Source organism: Theobroma cacao, chromosome 4 (genome assembly GCF_000208745.1).
Source record: "Theobroma cacao cultivar B97-61/B2 chromosome 4, Criollo_cocoa_genome_V2, whole genome shotgun sequence".
NCBI classification, from domain to species: domain Eukaryota; kingdom Viridiplantae; phylum Streptophyta; class Magnoliopsida; order Malvales; family Malvaceae; genus Theobroma; species Theobroma cacao.
In genome coordinates this window covers 3318954-3337009 of record NC_030853.1, presented here as the reverse complement: position 1 = coordinate 3337009, position 18056 = coordinate 3318954, and the positions used below count along the sequence as shown (strand labels likewise).

General features: G+C 37.0%; 4 protein-coding genes across 4 annotated transcripts; all 4 read right to left on the bottom strand.

Moving 5' to 3' along the window:
- On the bottom strand, positions 1249-3165 carry LOC18601162. The gene has a single exon (XM_007032007.2). The coding sequence runs from the start codon at positions 2361-2363 to the stop codon at positions 1458-1460; it is 906 nt and encodes a 301-aa protein (XP_007032069.1). The 5' UTR covers positions 2364-3165; the 3' UTR covers positions 1249-1457.
- Positions 3244-6493, bottom strand: LOC108661760 (syntaxin-22-like). Its single transcript, XM_018119655.1, has 7 exons — positions 5915-6493; positions 5703-5796; positions 5426-5565; positions 5252-5323; positions 4779-4936; positions 4552-4652; positions 3244-3531 (listed from the first exon to the last, which is right to left on the bottom strand). Exons 1-7 carry the CDS (start codon positions 6097-6099, stop codon positions 3466-3468), a joined length of 816 nt encoding a protein of 271 aa, XP_017975144.1. The 5' UTR covers positions 6100-6493; the 3' UTR covers positions 3244-3465.
- On the bottom strand, positions 6823-14929 carry LOC18601161 (ATP-dependent DNA helicase At3g02060, chloroplastic). The gene is made up of 14 exons (XM_018119589.1): positions 13957-14929; positions 13588-13813; positions 13091-13336; positions 12588-12722; positions 12058-12182; positions 11231-11370; positions 10734-10804; positions 10298-10459; positions 9798-9884; positions 9532-9705; positions 9187-9231; positions 8031-8387; positions 7384-7738; positions 6823-7305 (listed from the first exon to the last, which is right to left on the bottom strand). The coding sequence occupies exons 1-13, from the start codon at positions 14592-14594 to the stop codon at positions 7637-7639; spliced, it is 2508 nt and encodes an 835-aa protein (XP_017975078.1). The 5' UTR covers positions 14595-14929; the 3' UTR covers positions 6823-7305; positions 7384-7636.
- Positions 15709-16494, bottom strand: LOC18601160 (lipid transfer-like protein VAS). The gene is made up of 2 exons (XM_007032005.2): positions 16107-16494; positions 15709-16027 (listed from the first exon to the last, which is right to left on the bottom strand). The coding sequence occupies exons 1-2, from the start codon at positions 16462-16464 to the stop codon at positions 15894-15896; spliced, it is 492 nt and encodes a 163-aa protein (XP_007032067.2). The 5' UTR covers positions 16465-16494; the 3' UTR covers positions 15709-15893.

The window sequence follows — 18056 nt, the reverse complement described above, 5'->3', positions numbered from 1 at the left end:
ATACTTGAACTAAAACATAGTTAACAAAATCAGTACTCAAGAGTGGTATAGCTTACGTACTGTAATTTATCCAAGTCACCAGTCCCAAATCTCTCAAGATTTGAATAAACACGGATAAGAAAATTACCTCCATATAAAGACAGATAATCACCAATCTGCCATTACATGCTTGAAATTCATAACAGTGATTATAATTTCAACCAAATTGAGGAAAAAATGCAAAAGAAAAAACATACACCTGGTGAGATTCACAACCATAACTGCAAAAACCACTGAGAACATGTGATAGAACAATACAGAACAATTACAAATCTAACCAAGCTAAAATTTGATGTGCTGAGCCATTCTTAAAACTCTTCATCCAATCAAATGCATTTCACCAATTCAAAACCTTTTTCCACAGATGATACCCAACTTTGGATACATCGACCACCAGTCCTAGAATTCTTCTAACCCTGCAATCTATAAGCAGCCACAAACTCTATTTGCCAAATCTCATGTAGAATAACAAATTATTTCCTGTTCTCTATCTGCTTAGATCTCATACTAGATTGACCCTTGTTATCACCACCTATACATCATCGCAATTTATTTTCCTTTTCCCATTAAAACTCAGTCTTTCTTCAGGTGTTAGGTTTAAAGCATAGGCGACCTCACAAAAGATCCAACTTTTCACTTACCACATTCTAGGAAGCCCAAAGAGTTTAACATAATGAATCACAAAATAGTCCTCATAAAAAGAGAGAATCACTTTCAGCCATTGTTGCCATTGTTTCAGGAAAGCAACACCAGCCTCTCAATCCTAAAAAAAGGGAAAAAAAACCAGATGATTAAGCAGTAAAAGAACTTTACTTCTGAACAAATCATAAGGGCCATTCATTTTACGCACTTGTTAACCCAGAAATGCCCTGTTTCACACTGTAATCTCACAAATGTTACTCTATCACTTCAATGAAAATCAGAAAATACAAAATGAATGCAAAACCAAAAAAAAGTGAAAGTATTTCCTACATTCAGTAATATCCTTTTAGCTCTTTACGAAGCCAGACAAATTAGGCAGATTAAATTCCATTCAACCAATAAACCTTTCTCATAAACAGTAGTCAACTCAACATTTTGGACCCAATGACCGCCGCCCAACAGATATAGAGCTTCTGCATCTGCCATACCACCACAACTAAATGGAGAATTTAACAACAGAGAGACCAAGTAATGAAGTGAAGATAATCTGCCATCAAGCTCATAAAGTAGACAAATAAGGGAAACAGCTTGTATACACAGAATTCGTTAAGTAGCAATAGGTTACATAGTGTCCAAAAAAGATAAAACTTGGATATCCTGGATAATCCTCAAAATGAATGTCACAACACCAAGAATCTAAGTAAAAGAGTAAAAATGAAAAAAAAGATTATAAAAAAAAAAAGGGTAGAGCGCAGAGGAAGAGAAAAGAAAAAGGATCAGGCTTGGGTGCCAGTCAACGCCTTCATCTGAATGTGATTAGAATCAGCAGCATTGGTCGGCAAGGCCTCGTAGGAGCCGAGTCTCTTCATCCCAACTGTCTTAGCAACAAGAGCGTAAGTGAGCATCACAATGATGACCACAAACATGGCATGAACCACGAACACCAGATCCAGAATGGCCACAGCCCTCAGCCTGGACTCGTCCAGGTCGCACTTGGTGGACCCCTCCACTCCGCTCACAACATCCAGCAGCTTATGGCACCCTTCCGGTATAAACGCCTCTACGTATAGGGAAAGCCCTGTCTGCAGCTCCCACAGCCCCTGCAAGCACAGCGCCGCCCCCAAACCAACCTCTGCTATAAAGAGCTTTGGGTGGCAAGCCAGAATCAGACACATCAAGGAAGCCAAAGAGGAGACGCGGGCCGACAAGGAATCGCATTTGGCTTGGAGATCAGATGTCTGGACGGATGCAGCGGCAGTGGAGACAGAGTACTGGAGGAAGAAGAGAGCGGAGGCAAAGGCGAAGAAGAGATCCGATGGGAGAGGAAGGAGGGAAGTGGATTCCGAGAGGAGAAGGGAAACGGAAAGGATGAAGAAGAGAAACAAGACAGCGGCGGAGTGAAGGGTGGTGAAGCGGTGGACAGGTGTGCGGCCCTTGAGGAGAGGGTCAGGGTCGGAGGAGATGAAGGATTGGTGCAGAAAGGCAATGAAAAGGCAGACAATGAGAAGGTAGAGAGGAAGGTATTTAAGGCGGAGATTGGAAGAGAAAGAAAAAGGGTGGAAGGGCTTGGCGGAGTAGGACTGTGGGGATTTGAGGAAGTTTCGGGTGGTGCAGATGAGGTGGTAGAGACCCAGAGTGAGAAGCGTGGATGACTCGAATAGCTGGTACATCAAGCCTGCCATTTCTCTCCTCTCCTCTTCTCTTCTCTGTGTACACTCGTCCCGCCAGTACGCAACAATCAAAAGGAGACACTTCTTCTCCTCTCTGCACTGGAAGAAACGAAATCAAGCCAAAGGGCATAAGGGGGTCGGGAGTGGTGGGTTTGATGATTTTCGGAGGTTGACCAAAGCAGTAGTACTTCTCTTTTCTCCCATGTTTGCTTTTCCACTGTGTTAATACAACTGAAGCCCGCAGATGGAAATTGGGCTTGATCTTCATCTGTTTATATCATTTTCCGCCCAGTTTTTCTGAATTGGGCTTGCTACTCCGCAAGTAAGATGCCCACTGTTTTGGAATTCGAACATCCGTCAAAAGTGATTTCTTTTTTAACTTCTGGTATCCACACCATGTTCAATTTCTTTTTTAACATCTGTCAAAGGCAATTCCATCACAAGTTATACTAGTTGGAGAGAGTTTTGATCATAACATAACCTGTAGAGTTCCAATCCTGTCGACTCAAAGGCAATTCGTTAAGACAGATTGCTCAAGTTACCGAAAAAGAGGATGGAGATCCTACATGGGAAAGAGGCAAGCTACTTGGATCTTTTTTGCAAGCTCATTACGCTTCTCATTGGGTATGCCCTGTTGCCCTGTTTCACTACAACAGTTAGCCTGCCAGCTATGTTGTCTTCCTTACCGGTGAACATGGGGCAGAACCTTTGTTTTGTTACTTTAATTTGTTTCAAGTCTGAGGACAATAATATTCCACAACAACCAATTCATTTATTTTCAAACCAACCCCGATTTCCTATCTATTAAGTATTTGATTGACTATCTTTTATTCTGTAATGTGTGAAGCTGTCATATGTTTTGGTAATTCCTCATGGGTAGATGTATCAAGAAAACTTTTGAATCAGAGTTTGCTTCCATGTATTCTTATCATAGTCCTCAACATTTCAGATATCAATCAAAACCACAAATATTAATCTCAATCGCTCAACTTGAGCACAAAACTGAACCAAACAGAAGAAAGAAAAAATGGACCCTGAAATTTACATCAACCAAGGGAAAACAGAATAAATACGTCCTGTACTGCAGGCCATTACTTCGTAAAGCACTTGGACACTAAATGATAAGAACAAGGAGAAAGATTACCAGCACCAACACAAAAACTACCAGCACCCACCAACACTGCCAAGCCACAATAAGAAAGAAGACATCAAGATGAGTTACAAAAGCTATAAAAATAAAAAGAGGGGGGGGAATGGTTATTAGATCATGTAACACTTGCAAAACATGATGGTGATAATATACGATATTCATAACATAAATATTTCAAACAGATTTAAAACGACCCATAATGATATTTAAAACTTGCATTTTTGCTTCTTTGAGAGCTTTATCTATAACGGAGCATATGATTCCTTGCTATAGGGCATTGTGCATGGGAGTTTTCACCAATGTGCTACCTCCAGAATAAAACTGTTGATACTCATTTGTCTTGGAAGGCTTTCATTAGGACGAATATGCCAGTCCACTACCTATAGATGCAAGCAAATATAGAGTTCTAGAAAGAACTTTGCACACCAGGGAATAAAGCTATGGGTTCATCTGTGGCACAAAAAAGAAAGTTATGGGTTTATCTACTATTGCATGTTAAACAACAGCAGGGTTTTTCTATATGAACTAGTCAGCACTATTTTCCTTAAATTCAAGCTCATTCATTTGTGGATATATAGACCAGCTGCACTTCAAACCTAGGATCCTATCACGTCCATCCAAATATATGGAATCACATTAGGTTCATTGTTTTCTCAACTATACTAGACCATTGAGGAAAATGCCAACTAATAAATACCTCCAATTTCTCACTTATGCTTTCTGCCTTCCTCTTCTATCTGCATGTCTTATAACTATTGACCAAACTCTTACATGCATAATTTGAAGTCTTCAACATAAGTAATTCGTGCACCGCAGACATGCTATGCATGTTTTCATATGATATTAGTACCTGTGCTATTTATCCTCTTCCCCTTTACTAGTAATTCAAGTTTATTTGCAGTTCATATTCTACCATCAAAGCAAGCATACAGTGAATGGATCTGAAAGATGAAACAAGCTTCGCACACTGTATTTCCTCAGCAAATTTTGAACTATGAATATCACATTTCATGTCCAATACATTCTAGAAGTCAACAGTTTACTGCATACCCATGAGGTTTGGGATTTCACACTTTTGGAAGCCTTAACTAGTTGAACTGTAGCCTGGGTTGTTGCAGCAGAGGAAGAACCAATGTTTGATGAAATGTCATCTATTGTGATGAAACAAATTATCAGATAATTAAATAAGAAAATAGTAAGCAGGTAGCTATATTTTGGCATGCAAATCAAGATGCATATATGAATTTAATCTATCTCAGGGGTACTTGGCATCTTACCAATGATCACACCCTGCTCATGGACAAGAACAGCAAGGTCCTTGAATATTTCATTTACTTGTCCTATTTGCTCCTCTACTTCTTTGATACCTTGTTCCCTTTCCTCAATCATGGCTTCATTGAAGGCAATTTCATTATCCAGCAAAATTACCTCTTGTCTGCACGTTTTCAAAGAGGCAACAGGATCATCTTAAAAAAAAAAGCTTTTGCACCGCTTCGCAACAGGGACAACAAAAGATGGGAAAATGTAGTTGAAAAAATTGGTGAAATTCTAACAAACCTCTTTCACCCAAAAGACAGGTAAGTATATAGGAGTAAAAAATGTTCAAGAACAATGGATTATTAAGAAAAGAGAGAGCCAAATTGATACCTTAAGGTTATATCAAGTGCATTCAGGGATGCAACTGAAGCTATTCTATCCATGACAGGTGATGTAGAAGAAAAGTGACAAAGAGGGGAAAGGATGAACTCACCTCCTCTGTTCCATAAGAAAAGGTTGTTTCTCTTGAGGCAGAGTAGGTGCCCAAGAATCATCAGAGCCAGAGCTGCATCCAAAGAAGAAAACATCCTATATATAAAAGGCCACACACACACACACACACACACACAAAAGGAACAAAACGATGCCAAATGGGAAACAGTGATACCTTGTAGGCAAGGAGGGTGGAGGAGCAGCAGGAGAATAAGTAGACTCGCGTTCAGAGGCCAGCTGCTGAACTTTCTGAAATTCTTGCAGTGTGGTCTGAAAGACTCTAGCCAGCTTTGCATCTTCTATCTTCTTACTTGGCTGAAGGTGAGATTTTTTTATTTTTTATTTTTATGAGTCTTTACTATTAACTCGAACTAAAATCTGAAATGAATTGAACTTGTAAAAGGGTACTTTACTTGGGAAAAGAAACAAGTTTAGTGAGAAAGGAAAGATACATTGACAGTAGGGTCATGATCGGATTCACTCAAAGCCTTGAGCTTAGCGGAAGTTTCCTTCACTAATTGCAGAATCCTTTGCCTGGTATTGTGCCTGCCAATCAGTTTTTCCATTTGCAACTTTGTGAGAATTCATTTTGATGGAAAAGAAGAAGGATGCATCTTTAATCTGTTACTGTCAGTATATATAAAGATGAGAAAAAGTAAGAGACAGTTTTTGGCGGTGATCAGGAGTGTCCTTGGCGGTGCCGATGGCATCCACGAGGCGACGGAAAGCAGCAACGGCAGTGTTGATCTGGAAGATACCGGCTGCCACCGCTTGTGAGGGGCTCTTAGACTCCATGGATGATGAAGATGAGGAGTGTCGACCACCACTTGAAACGTCTTGAAAGCTCATGTTTGGCCTTTCCTTTGGAATTCCACTTCCCAGAGGTAACAAAACAGAGACTAAAAAATATCCACTCTTTTCCCTAACTAATAAAGAGCTGAAAATCAGACAGTTTTCGAAGTAACCCAATGCCTAACGCCTAATGCCTAATGCCCAATGCCATGCGGATGCAAATTCGATGCCCTACAGAATCAGGGTGATACGGTTTTCTGTTCCAGTTTTAGCTTTCCAGACCGTCCTCTGTTTCTGTAGCATACAGTGTATTTTATGGTGAGAAAAGGGCCAACCATGCGTTGGCACGTTCTCAGTGCTTCGCTGCTAAAACACCCTTTGGCTGGTAGTCCAACCAACCCTGAGACCCTCTACTTTATATTAATTCCATTGATCATACAAATTTGATCATTTCGATTGAAACGTAAAATAAAATCAATTAAATCGATTAATTGTATTTTTTTGACCGAATTAATCAAAGTTAACCGAGTCTTCCAACCTTTTCAGCCAATACTTGGTGTAATGTAATGTAGTTGGTTATAGTACTCTACTACCAAGTGCTAACTACCTATCAAGTTCAGTGGCAGTGGCACCAACCAGTCAATGGCTCTGCTTCACGCTCATGCCTGATTGCCAATTGCCTACATTGAGGATTAGGCTCGTCAATTTGTGAACATTCCATGCCTTACTCCTTTCCTTTTCTTTTTCTTGCTCTTGGTTAAACCCAATTTACCTAGAAAGTACCAGAAAAAAAAAAGCCCATCAAGATATCTGCAGAAAGCTGCGAAAAAAGAATAATGTTATTGGCGGCTATAATCACTGTCCCTGTTTCATTCCTTTTCTTTTTCTTTGTTTTCCTTTCTCTGGATTTCCTGCGAATAATTACATTAGTAAATGTTTATCTTCAAAAGAACGCGTGCAATCACTGCACAAAAGTATACACTCTTCCTGCCTCTTTCAATAATATATGTTGAGACCATTCTATACGGTGCCTCAACCTAACCCACTGATGACAATTAAACACTGACAGCTTCTATGTAATTGTTATGAGCAGCATGAACCTCCCTATGCTCTTTTTCAACTTCAGTATGTGTACATCCTTGAGACGATAAGCTTACGGTAAGATACCCATGTGACCAAATCGCAGCATCGTCAGAAAAAAGGAATCCGTTAAAGCAGAAGCAGAAGGACATTGGCTTGCTTACTCTTGCAACCTCGCATAACCTGCAAAGGGAGAGCCAATCAGAGGCAGTTAATTAATATAATTAGGATGACAGACTGGGAAACTTTTCATTTTCTTACCTCGAAACAGTATCAGATTCTACCACGTTGAACACTACAACCTAAGTATCTATGAATGGCCACTGGTTTCGTTTCTTGTCTTGCATCCTCGTATGATTTATGCAAGGGGCCAAAACGCATTGGAGCACAACAGATTATGGGCTTCCTTTCTCATAAATTCATAGATTGCTTTGGTGAAACTATGCAATCTTGACCTTAATGGCAAGGGAAGCAACTAACAAAAAGTCAAACATACTATGCTCAACAAAGATATCTAATATTTAATAAGAGCAGGAAGTGAAGCATGAAGTTCTGCCAAGCATTGAAAGATCCAATTGAGCAGTTGCTCTCGCGGCAGCTCCAGAAGAAGTTCTGCCTGCAAAACACACAACAAAAATAAAGAAAAAGAGTATAAAGATATATTTAACTTCAAAAGAGGATTTCCAGATAAAAGTTCCAGTATGGTTTTGCTAGTCCACAATCGATGATGCTACATGTTTAGGTTCAAAACTTTTTATTTCCCAGCATATTAAAGAACTTTATTGAGCCATGGATGTTAGGTATTATCACTCTCCCGACAAGCATAGTGTGCTCGAGAGAGGTAAACTAGTCAACATTTGAACTGCTAATCACAACCACAAACATCATAAGAAATATTATATAATTACCTTTATTTGGTCTTCCTCAAAAAGCAAAGAGTTCCGGTGCGCATCAGATGTCATGGAATCTGTCATCAGCTTGAAAACCCTCTTACTAATATTGGTTTCCATGCCAACCATCTTTCCTGAAGCATATATTCTGCTTATCCCGAGATCTGCTGCCATTCGCTGTACATAAAGCTTCTTCAAAAGAATTTCCATGGAATAAGGCTCTTTTCCATGTTGCCGTCGAAGATTCTCTGTAAATTGCACCAAACTCCAGATATCTTTCTCAGCTGCTTTCTCAGCTTCATTAATGATTTCCATGGGGTTCTCTAGATAATTTATGTACTCAGAAGGGAGACGAGGGTTTATGCTTATATCAATCTAGCAATTACAAAATCACAAAAACAAAGTCAGAATTCATATATTGCTGTCATAAACTGGTACAATTCAAGTTTACTCCAGATTGGATTTCTCTTGTCCGCCAACTAAAATCAAATGTGATGTGGTCTTTAAGCATACTCCTTAAAATTATAGTCAGGTTTACTTATGAAAGGAACTACAAGGAGGAACAAAATCAGCTATCAAATGAAATGATTATTTCATAAGGTGAAAAACAAGTCAAAGAAACAAAATTAAATGGATACACTTGAGAATGCAGCCAAATAGGCACATATTTACCTAATGCTTTCAAAAAAGATTAATTCTCATGTACCATTTGTCCTTTCTTAAAACTGCAGTGGGAACCAAACCCCATGTTTCCAAGCCATTGTTGATTTCCAAAACTAGTCGAGAATTTAGCATTCAAACTCTTAGCCACTCTCTCTTAAAGAAATAGCTTTGCATACAGCAGTTGTCTCAATTCTCAGATAAATGGGTGAGAAAAATGTACCTTCAGTCATTCAGTCTCAATTAAGCATGTTTGTTTGCAATCCTTGACAACATATAAAAACATTATGCCCATTTTATCTTCTTGATGAAATCCTAATGAAGTTTTAAGCTTCTCCATGTTTTCCGTATGATCACAACAAGAGCAGAACCCTACTAAGGCATAATGTATGATCTCATTTACATTCTTTTTTTGGTATAAATGATCTCATTTCCTTTATAGATAGCGATTGATGTTAAGAACAGCCACATATTTTATTCTCTGATTATACAAATTTCAAAAGAAGTGAAATACCTGCACTGACTGGTAAGGAACTGAAACTACACGATGTTCTTCAACCTGGAAAGGGGGAGTTATAATGAGTGAAAGTTAGAAACTGCAAGCACAAAAATGAAAGACCAGTAGCTAGAAACCTGGAAAGCTTAAAATTAATGCATATAACCTATCAGCCCGGTAATTTCCTGCTTACTGATAGTGAAAAGCCTTGAAATTTTATCACATCTTCTAATTTTAACTAGTTGGATGAACATAGCAGAAGGGAGTCTGGAAAAAAGAGAAGGCATCCAGTAGACACCTATATTTCACAAACAGTTTATGTCCTTTAATCAAACATTCAAAATAAGTGGCTCCAGAACATACCTTGGACAAACTCTCAAAAAGCATTTCAAAGAAAAGATCAATGCCAACATTTCCAACATCCCCTGTCTGTTGCTCACCAAAGATGGTACCAAAGCCTCTGATACCCATGTCTCTCTCTGCCAGTTGAAAACCTTGGCCAAGTTCACGGCATTCTTCAAGAGCTGCAAGCCTCTCCTGAAGCACAACCATGATAATGCCATGTCATTTCTATAATTGTATTGCAGTGTATTTGACAATAAAAGTGAAGGCAGACACAGAATACATACCAACGCTTGGTCAGATAGCAAGGACTTATCAGGGTAAAATAAGTATGCATAAGCTTCTTTATCTGCCCGCCCAACCCTTCCCCGCAACTATTGAAATTGAAAGAATGATAACAACATTAACAGTGGAAAGAGAAGATAGAAAAAAGAAAAACAGATATTATTTCATTTCCTCCGTTCTGTGAATAAATAATACTGTAGCAAGTAAAATAATGTGCATAAATCCTTCAAGAACACTACAGAAAATTCTTTCATGGTAAAGATAAAAGGTCACATGAATACACATACAGAGTCACATGTACTGCATAGAAGGACCTTTAATTATGAACCATTATTCCAGATAAAGCAGAAAATGGAAAAGTTCTATAATATACCAAGATATTGGTGTGTTTGCCCTTTAGATAATTTTCCAGATAAAAACTTCCATAGTGCTCTTCAATGAATACCACATCTTTTACAATTCATAAGCACATGTGAGATACGAAAAGCAGAAAGTGCTAGACCTGATATAACTGTGCCAGGCCAAATTGTTGAACATCCTGAATGATGATAGTGTTTGCATTTTGAATGTCAAGCCCACTTTCAACTATATTTGTGCAAATAAGAATCTTAATATCACCCTGGGCAAATTTCTCCATGGTTTCCTCAAGCTGCTTGGAATATTGCTGCAAGAGGAACATATATGAGGTATGAAAAACCAAAATAATATCAATTGATAAAAAGAATAGTTTTAACTTGGGTAAAATAGTATAAATTTAAGATTCTGAAAAGAAAGAATAAACTCCTCAAATTCAGACACTATCACATATATTATAAACAATTTAGTTTTCAAAAAACAACACTGGTAACACTCAAATTATTGTCTTGTGGGCTGTAACTTCAGATTTCAGTAGCTTGTTGAAACTAAAACATAGTTCAAATATTAAAAACTGGAAATACCTTCCCATGAGCAATAGCTATATCAACATCTGGAAATGATTGTTCAAGAAAATCCATCACTATTTCCAATCCTGTTACATAAGAAAGGATGAAATCTATATACATAAACTGATTACTGAAACATAAAGCAACAACATATATATATAGCAGGGAAGATCTGCACGAAGCACCTTAGCTGCTATTAGAATGTTAGTCTTTGAGACCTGTTCTTATTTTTACTTTTTCCTCTTTTTGTGCATGTAACTAGGACTTTAAAATTCATCAAACTAATAAATTAGCTCTGTGATTCAATTCATTAGACAATAATTATTTTCATGAATGAAGAGACAATAGATAGATATGATTATCAATATTAACATCTTACAAGAGCAACAAACCAGCAATACAAAATTTGCCGCAAAAAAATACTACACAATTACTCAACCATCCAGAGAATGACATGACAGCAAGAAAAGTCACAAGTGCTACAAATAGGAAAATGTGGATTAAGGCATTACCTTTAATACGAGGTAAGACATAAAATACTTGTCCACCACGGTCCAGCTCATACTGAATTGCTGCAATGACCTTTTCTTTACCAAATGCTGAAAGATGAGTTTTGATAGGAACCCTTTCTGGAGGTGGTGTTGAAATTAAACTGAAGGGAAGAAGGAGAGAAAAGTATAGCACATTGATGTTATAAGACGATTAACCTAAAATGAAAGTGTAAGTAAGGAAAGGTCCCAATGCTATTAAAAGCTTGTTTCATTGCTTGCAGGTAATTTATTCAAGGCTCAGAATGAAATACAAACTAAATGGCTTCTGAATAGGTTCTTCAAGAACGAGATATGATTCTAATAAGCAAGTCAATCTTTACTTAGACATACTGCTTGGCCCAGCTTCATGAAACCTATTTAAACAATAGTCATCCCCAATCCATGAGGAAAATTGTACTCAACAACTTTATAAAAGTATGGCTACAGATGATCTGATTCCAAAAATGTAATAAAGTAAGTGCAAACTAGTCCATTAGTCTATATTGTTCTACAATAACGACAAAGTCCCCATGTCCTAATAGATTCCACCAAATCCACGGATTCATGTTTAAACAAAAATGTGCAAGGGAAGACTTGGCACTGATAAGATCTACATTGCGTATAAAATGTATTAGTCTTTTTTCAGCTAAAATGTATCATCTGAGGCTTACTTACATCAATGGCACAGTTAATATTGTACCTTTTTCACAAAGGCATTATAATAAACAAAGTGACATGGACATTTGAATCCAGGATCAAATCCGGTACTGAAGATGCTTACAATTTAAATTTTTGACATAATGTATTACCTGGCATCACGGAAACCGGTCAATGCTAAATAAAGTGTTCTGGGTATAGGTGTTGCAGAGAGAGTAAGAACGTCAACTGAAGTTTTAAAGGAAGCAATCTTCTCCTTTTGCTTGACACCAAACCTCTGTGTGGCAAACAAACATACAAACAAGCAAATCAAGTGTCTCTCTGCAAGGCGGGCATGACATGTATGAGCTAAATGACATGAGATTATTGCATGGAATTCTGTCCAGTACAGATCTGAACACATGGTGGTTCCCTGAACCCCTTTATATATACAAACATGAAATGATAATGACACTAATTCCAACCAGAAAATAATATGCTTTTATTATGTTTTATTAACTCAAAGATTATAAAGGAGGTCAAAACCATAATCACGTACTCTGGTCCATTTACATAAAGAAATCTAAATCCTACAAGAATTGAAGTGTAACAAAAGCTAAAGGCTGGAAATCCTTTGGTAAATCTTTTGTTTATGCAGTCAAGGACTTGTTAAAAATGATATCAATAAGAATTGGAGGCAAACCTGTTCCTCATCAACTACAAGAAGGCCTAGATTATTATACACAACACGGCTTCCAAGAAGTGAGTGAGTTCCTACAATAATGGCCAGATCACCCTTTTTTATCATGTTCAAATGCTCCTCTTTCTCTGCTTTAGTCTGCATGTTGTAATAGGTCTTGTCAATATCAAACAATTGCAGTTATAAAATATTCCAGTCCAGCATATTTTTTCAAATTATAGCAGAAGTGACAATAAACCTGCACATGTCTTTACACTTTCAGATAAACTGTGTCAACACAATATCATAACACACTCTGTTGCTATTATCTGTTTATTTGGAAAGATGGAAACCCCCCATATGCTTAAGAGGGGACTTTTAAAATGTTCTGGAGTAGAAAGCATGTCAACTTGGACTCTTCCCACCCCCAGTCCAGCACTTTTCCTCAAGTTTAAGTAAGATTTTAAACATGTGATACCATTCTTAGTCAGAGAATGAGGTCAATCCAGTGAATAAACTTCTCGTACCTGAAACCGACTAAGAAGTCCAACCTTTGTACTAGGATACTTGGAGAACCTCTCTGAAATGACATCAAAATGTTGCTTGGCTAAAACAATTGTGGGTGCCAATACCATAGCTTGCCTCCCTGCTGATACTACACAAAAGATGGCACGTAATGCAACTTCTGTTTTTCCAAACCCAACATCTCCACATATTAATCTATCCATTGGAGTTTCTCTCTCTGTTAAGTCCTTCTCTACATCAATAAAAGCCTGTAACAAGGGACTCGCTTTTGTTAGCAGGAAAAAGACATTCTACTCATAAAAGGGAATATCTGAACCTTATAGTGACTGCTGAAAAAGAAGTAATTTTTTTTGGAAATGTGAGGCACTGACACTTTTCAAAACAATCCAAAGCGATTAAAGAATAACCGAGATGATTATTTGATTTCCTCATAACGGGCACAAGAAAAACTAAAGATGCAGCTGAGTAAGACAAAAAGAGTAGAAATTTTGCAAGGTACCTGCTTTTGATCTGGTGTAGGTTTATAAGGAAACTGAGCTGCAAATTCAGCCATGGCAGGACTCTTTGGGTAAGGAGGTCTTCTTTGTTTCAGCCTATGTAAATAGAGCTCCATTAAATCTACAACCATCTTTTGAATTGCAACCTTCCCTTTGATCTTTCTCCTCTCCCATACACTAGTGTCACTCAACTTGCTTAAAGTCCTAGGCTTTTTTGATTCATTTGGGCTGGAAATACAACCAAAACATGCCTCAAAACACAGGATTGAAATTTGTTTTCAGATGTCAATTGTAACATTCTACCACGGGACAGGAGTTGCTATAAAAGTAGAATTAATCCAAAAGAAGAAAAAGTGGTCACAAAAACCTACAGATTATATCGATAGAGCATGCGAGCAGCCTGCTTAACAGGAAGCTTAGCCATACCATCAGCATACTCGATAAAGGCGTACTCAATGGGCTCAGTGGAACCCTTAGGCACATCGAACTTAATCCCAACGAATCTGCCAACGCCTACTTTCTTGTGAACAACATAGTCCCCAGAACGCAGCGTGTAAGGATCAACCTTGTAGCTAAAAACACCCCCTTCCTTTCTTTCCCTATCGCCTTTGAGCTTCTGCAATCCCCTCTGCTGCTGCTCCTTCACCAGCTGAATGTACTTGTCAGCCTCCTGGGAGTCCATTACAGGCCTTGTGGCCTCTCTCTTGCCGTGCTCACGGCGTATTCTTTCGTTGAGAATGGAGATGGCATCAGTCTCGAGCTCCACCATTTCTCTTTTTGGAGCCAATTTGTGGGTGTCGAGACTGGAGATGGAGACTCCCCCTTGAGTGTAGACAGCCTGGGTGGTTAATATTGGAAATGAAGACCGATTATTGCGTCTGTGTTTGTGCATGTGTTTGTAGAGGAAAGGGCCGTTGACATGGAAAAGGGTCCGCAGAGAAGGAGAAGTAGAGCCGAGTTTGAGTATGAGAGGCCTGGAGATATCTGGTACCGGAAGAAGGGAGGCCATTGTTGACGGAGAAGAAGAAGTAAACTTCTAGAGAAAAGAAGAGAAATTGGGCATTTTTTGGACAAGAAGAGGTACAGAAGAGAAGAGAGAATAAAGAAAGGGGAGGTTTAAGAAGGGTTTTACAGTCTTTGAAAAAAAGTGGGGATATTATCATTTATCAAGCGTTTTTCCTGTTTGTGGACAGATATTTTCTCTACTTTCGCACCCAAATTTGTACTCTTTCAGTCTTTCTCTTTGTCTTTCTGCTTGTGTTTTGTGGGCGGTTGGCTCTTCACTCTCCTCAGCTCAAAGATAATAATAGATTTTCCTCCCCTTTCTTTTCTTTTCTTTTCGTTTCTTTTCTTTTCTTTTCCTGCTACCTGGAATGTGGGAACCAATAATATTATTTTTCTTTTAAACCATGCCTTCACCATTACGGCTTTGTTATATATTAAAGAGGATTGAATTGATGTTGCCTGCTCACAAAATTTACTTGATTGAATTAATTTCACTGTATCAACGGCTGTAATTTTGTCGATCAGACATTTGCTTTTTCTTAAATAGAGCTATCCATGAATATCTTGTAATCAATGTTATAAGTTATCTAACTCGATTAAGTAAGATTAAAATATTTTATAATCAAATTCGAGTAATAGTCTTAAAGCACTTTTTACTTAAATTTTAATTTTATATATATTATTTTTATATTATATATTATTACATAATATTTGTTAAAATTTATTAATGGTTTTAAATATAATTTTTTATTTTAATTTATTAATTTAATTTTAATTAATAATATATATAAAAAATATTTTAAATTTATTTTAATCAAATAATTAACAAATATGAGTATTTAATTGATAGTATTTAGGACATCGAGATACGCGTTCGAGTAGTAATTCAAAAACTTACTCGAATTATAAAATTAAAATATTTTAACAAATAATAAATATTAGAATTTTTTTTGGAAAAGCACTTTCCAAACAAACAAACAAAATGGCATTGATATTCCAGAATTACTGGAATACTCTATCATAGTTTGAGGAGTTAAATAGGTTGGTAAATTTAGAAGGTACTTGAAGATTAACAAGAAATCATTTGCATTATTAATTAGTAGTAACCATCTGTCACAGATAAACCCAAGCCAGGCTTGTATTTGAGTTATTATCAACTTGATTTAACCAGCACACACTGAAAAGAACGTAATATATATATATATATACTAGAAACCACAACAAATTAGCTCAATTATCTTCCAATTTCCAACATCTGACTGGAATCTCCATAACATTTTTTAATTGCCCCCCAAAAGGGATGTTAATGTGGTGTCGGGTACACCCACAAATTCTCAACAGTCATACATATGGCTACGGCAATGATTATGGCGCTATGTGGTGGGAACAACAGGACGCCGGCGGAATCTTCAGCTGAGTTCTTAGAATTTGGAGAACCTGAAACATCCCGACAAAACAAATTTTGTAGTTATTCAACACGAGTAAGAAGCTCCGAATCACATCTAAGTTCTTTTACCTGAGAGGCAAACTAGTGGGTTGACATGCTGCCCACACCGTCCAGGCAACTGTTGTGCTTCGCTGATGTTGATGCCTGCCTGCTCTGCTTCTCTGCTGCCCTCGTTGCTTATCATACTACACAAGCATTCTGGTTTTGATTTGATCACGGATTTCAGAGGATCACAACAGCTATCGGGCACATCTCGAGTTCCATTAAGGTAATTCAGGCAAGGAGCAAGCTGGTTTAGACATAAGGAGGTGGAGGAGTCCTCACCCTGGCCCTGGCCCTGGCCTTGACCCTGACCCCATCCCTGCGGCACCAAACTTGCCAGCACAAATAGTAAAGTTAGAAAGCATGCCCAAAGCTTCATCTTCATCCTGGTTTGCCTTCAATTCGATTTTGCCAACACTATAACTTATATAGAACTTATGTAGAACGACAAAGTTAGTTTAAGAGGAAATTACGAAAAATAATTTTTTTTAATAAAAATATTTAAAAAATAGTTATTAAAATAAATTTAATTATTTTTAATTATATTTAATCATGATTTGATAAAAATATTTTTTAAATTATTTTAAATAAATTAAATCATTTATCATAATTTATCCTCATTTATACTTCTGATTTCTGTCTCTCACCATCTTACTCTCTTTAATTTTATTTATTTCTCTTTTCGACATTCGTCTGTTGTGCTTCGATTTCTCTCTCTTACGTTTTTAGATTTTTTTTTCTGTACTTTCAAGACACCAAGTGATGATTTTAATGTGCTTAGGTGAATGGTTATTTAAAAATTTTATTTTTTAGGTATTTTGAATAAAATTAAAATAGTAAAAATGATATCAGATGTTTGGAATAGCTTTTAATTGGATCAATTCGAGAACTAAACACTAATAAACTCAAAATTTTGAATTTTATAAATCTAGATTTTTAAAAGAAATTTTTTTTATTTTTAGTCAAAATAAGTGTTTTAGATAAGAAAATTTATGTTTTGATGTATGAAAATATGTTAGAAACACTTTAATCAGTGTCAAATTATTAAAAAAGTAAAAAGAAATTAAGAGAGTTGAGAAGATTCGAAATTTTGATTCGTAAGTAACAATAACATTTTAAGTATTAAAGTGTAACAAAATGTTTTTGAATATGACGTGTAATAATAATATTTTTTCAACATGGCATGTCATAACAATATTTTTTTTTTCAATATGACGTGTAATAATTTAATCATGATATGTCATATGTTTTTATACATGACGTGTAATAATCTAACTATAACGTGTAATATGTTTTTATACATGACGTGTAATAATCTAACTATAACGTGTAATATATTTTTATACATGACATGTAACATCATGATACGTAATTTTATTAAGAGTGATTTTGTCTAATTTGATTATAAATAATTAAAATTATAAAAAAATAATTTTAAAAATATCTTATCTATAAAGATTATTTTTAAAAATACTTTTACAGTCAATTCGGGATGTAAAGACTTTAGAACTTTATGAGTTGGTGATCCAACTCCTGCCATGCTAGTTGGCTCGACCTTTTTTTATTATTTTTTGACTTGATCATTATGGTCTGGGGCTTGGGGACCAAGGGCTGACATTTGAAGGAGGGCGGCGGTGGCCGTTGGATAGGTGAAGCTACCTTCAAACTACTTAAAATAGAGTTTGTGGAGTGGGTATGTGGCGAACGTTTAAGAAATGCGCACCGCACCATATATAGTAAGCAAACCTTATATAAGCCGTCAGTCCTTGGATGAAGCACCAGCCAATATCAGCGCATAAGCCCAGATGTGCACTAGGTGGCTACACCTACGCGCCCATAGTAAATGTTCGCCATTGCTATGTCTAGTGCTCTAGACTTTAGGCTATCCATCTGTAAATGGGGCTGAATTTCAGACCAGATAACTAAAAAAAGATGTTGAGTTCATAAACGTGACCACTAGACACTCTTAACTCTGAC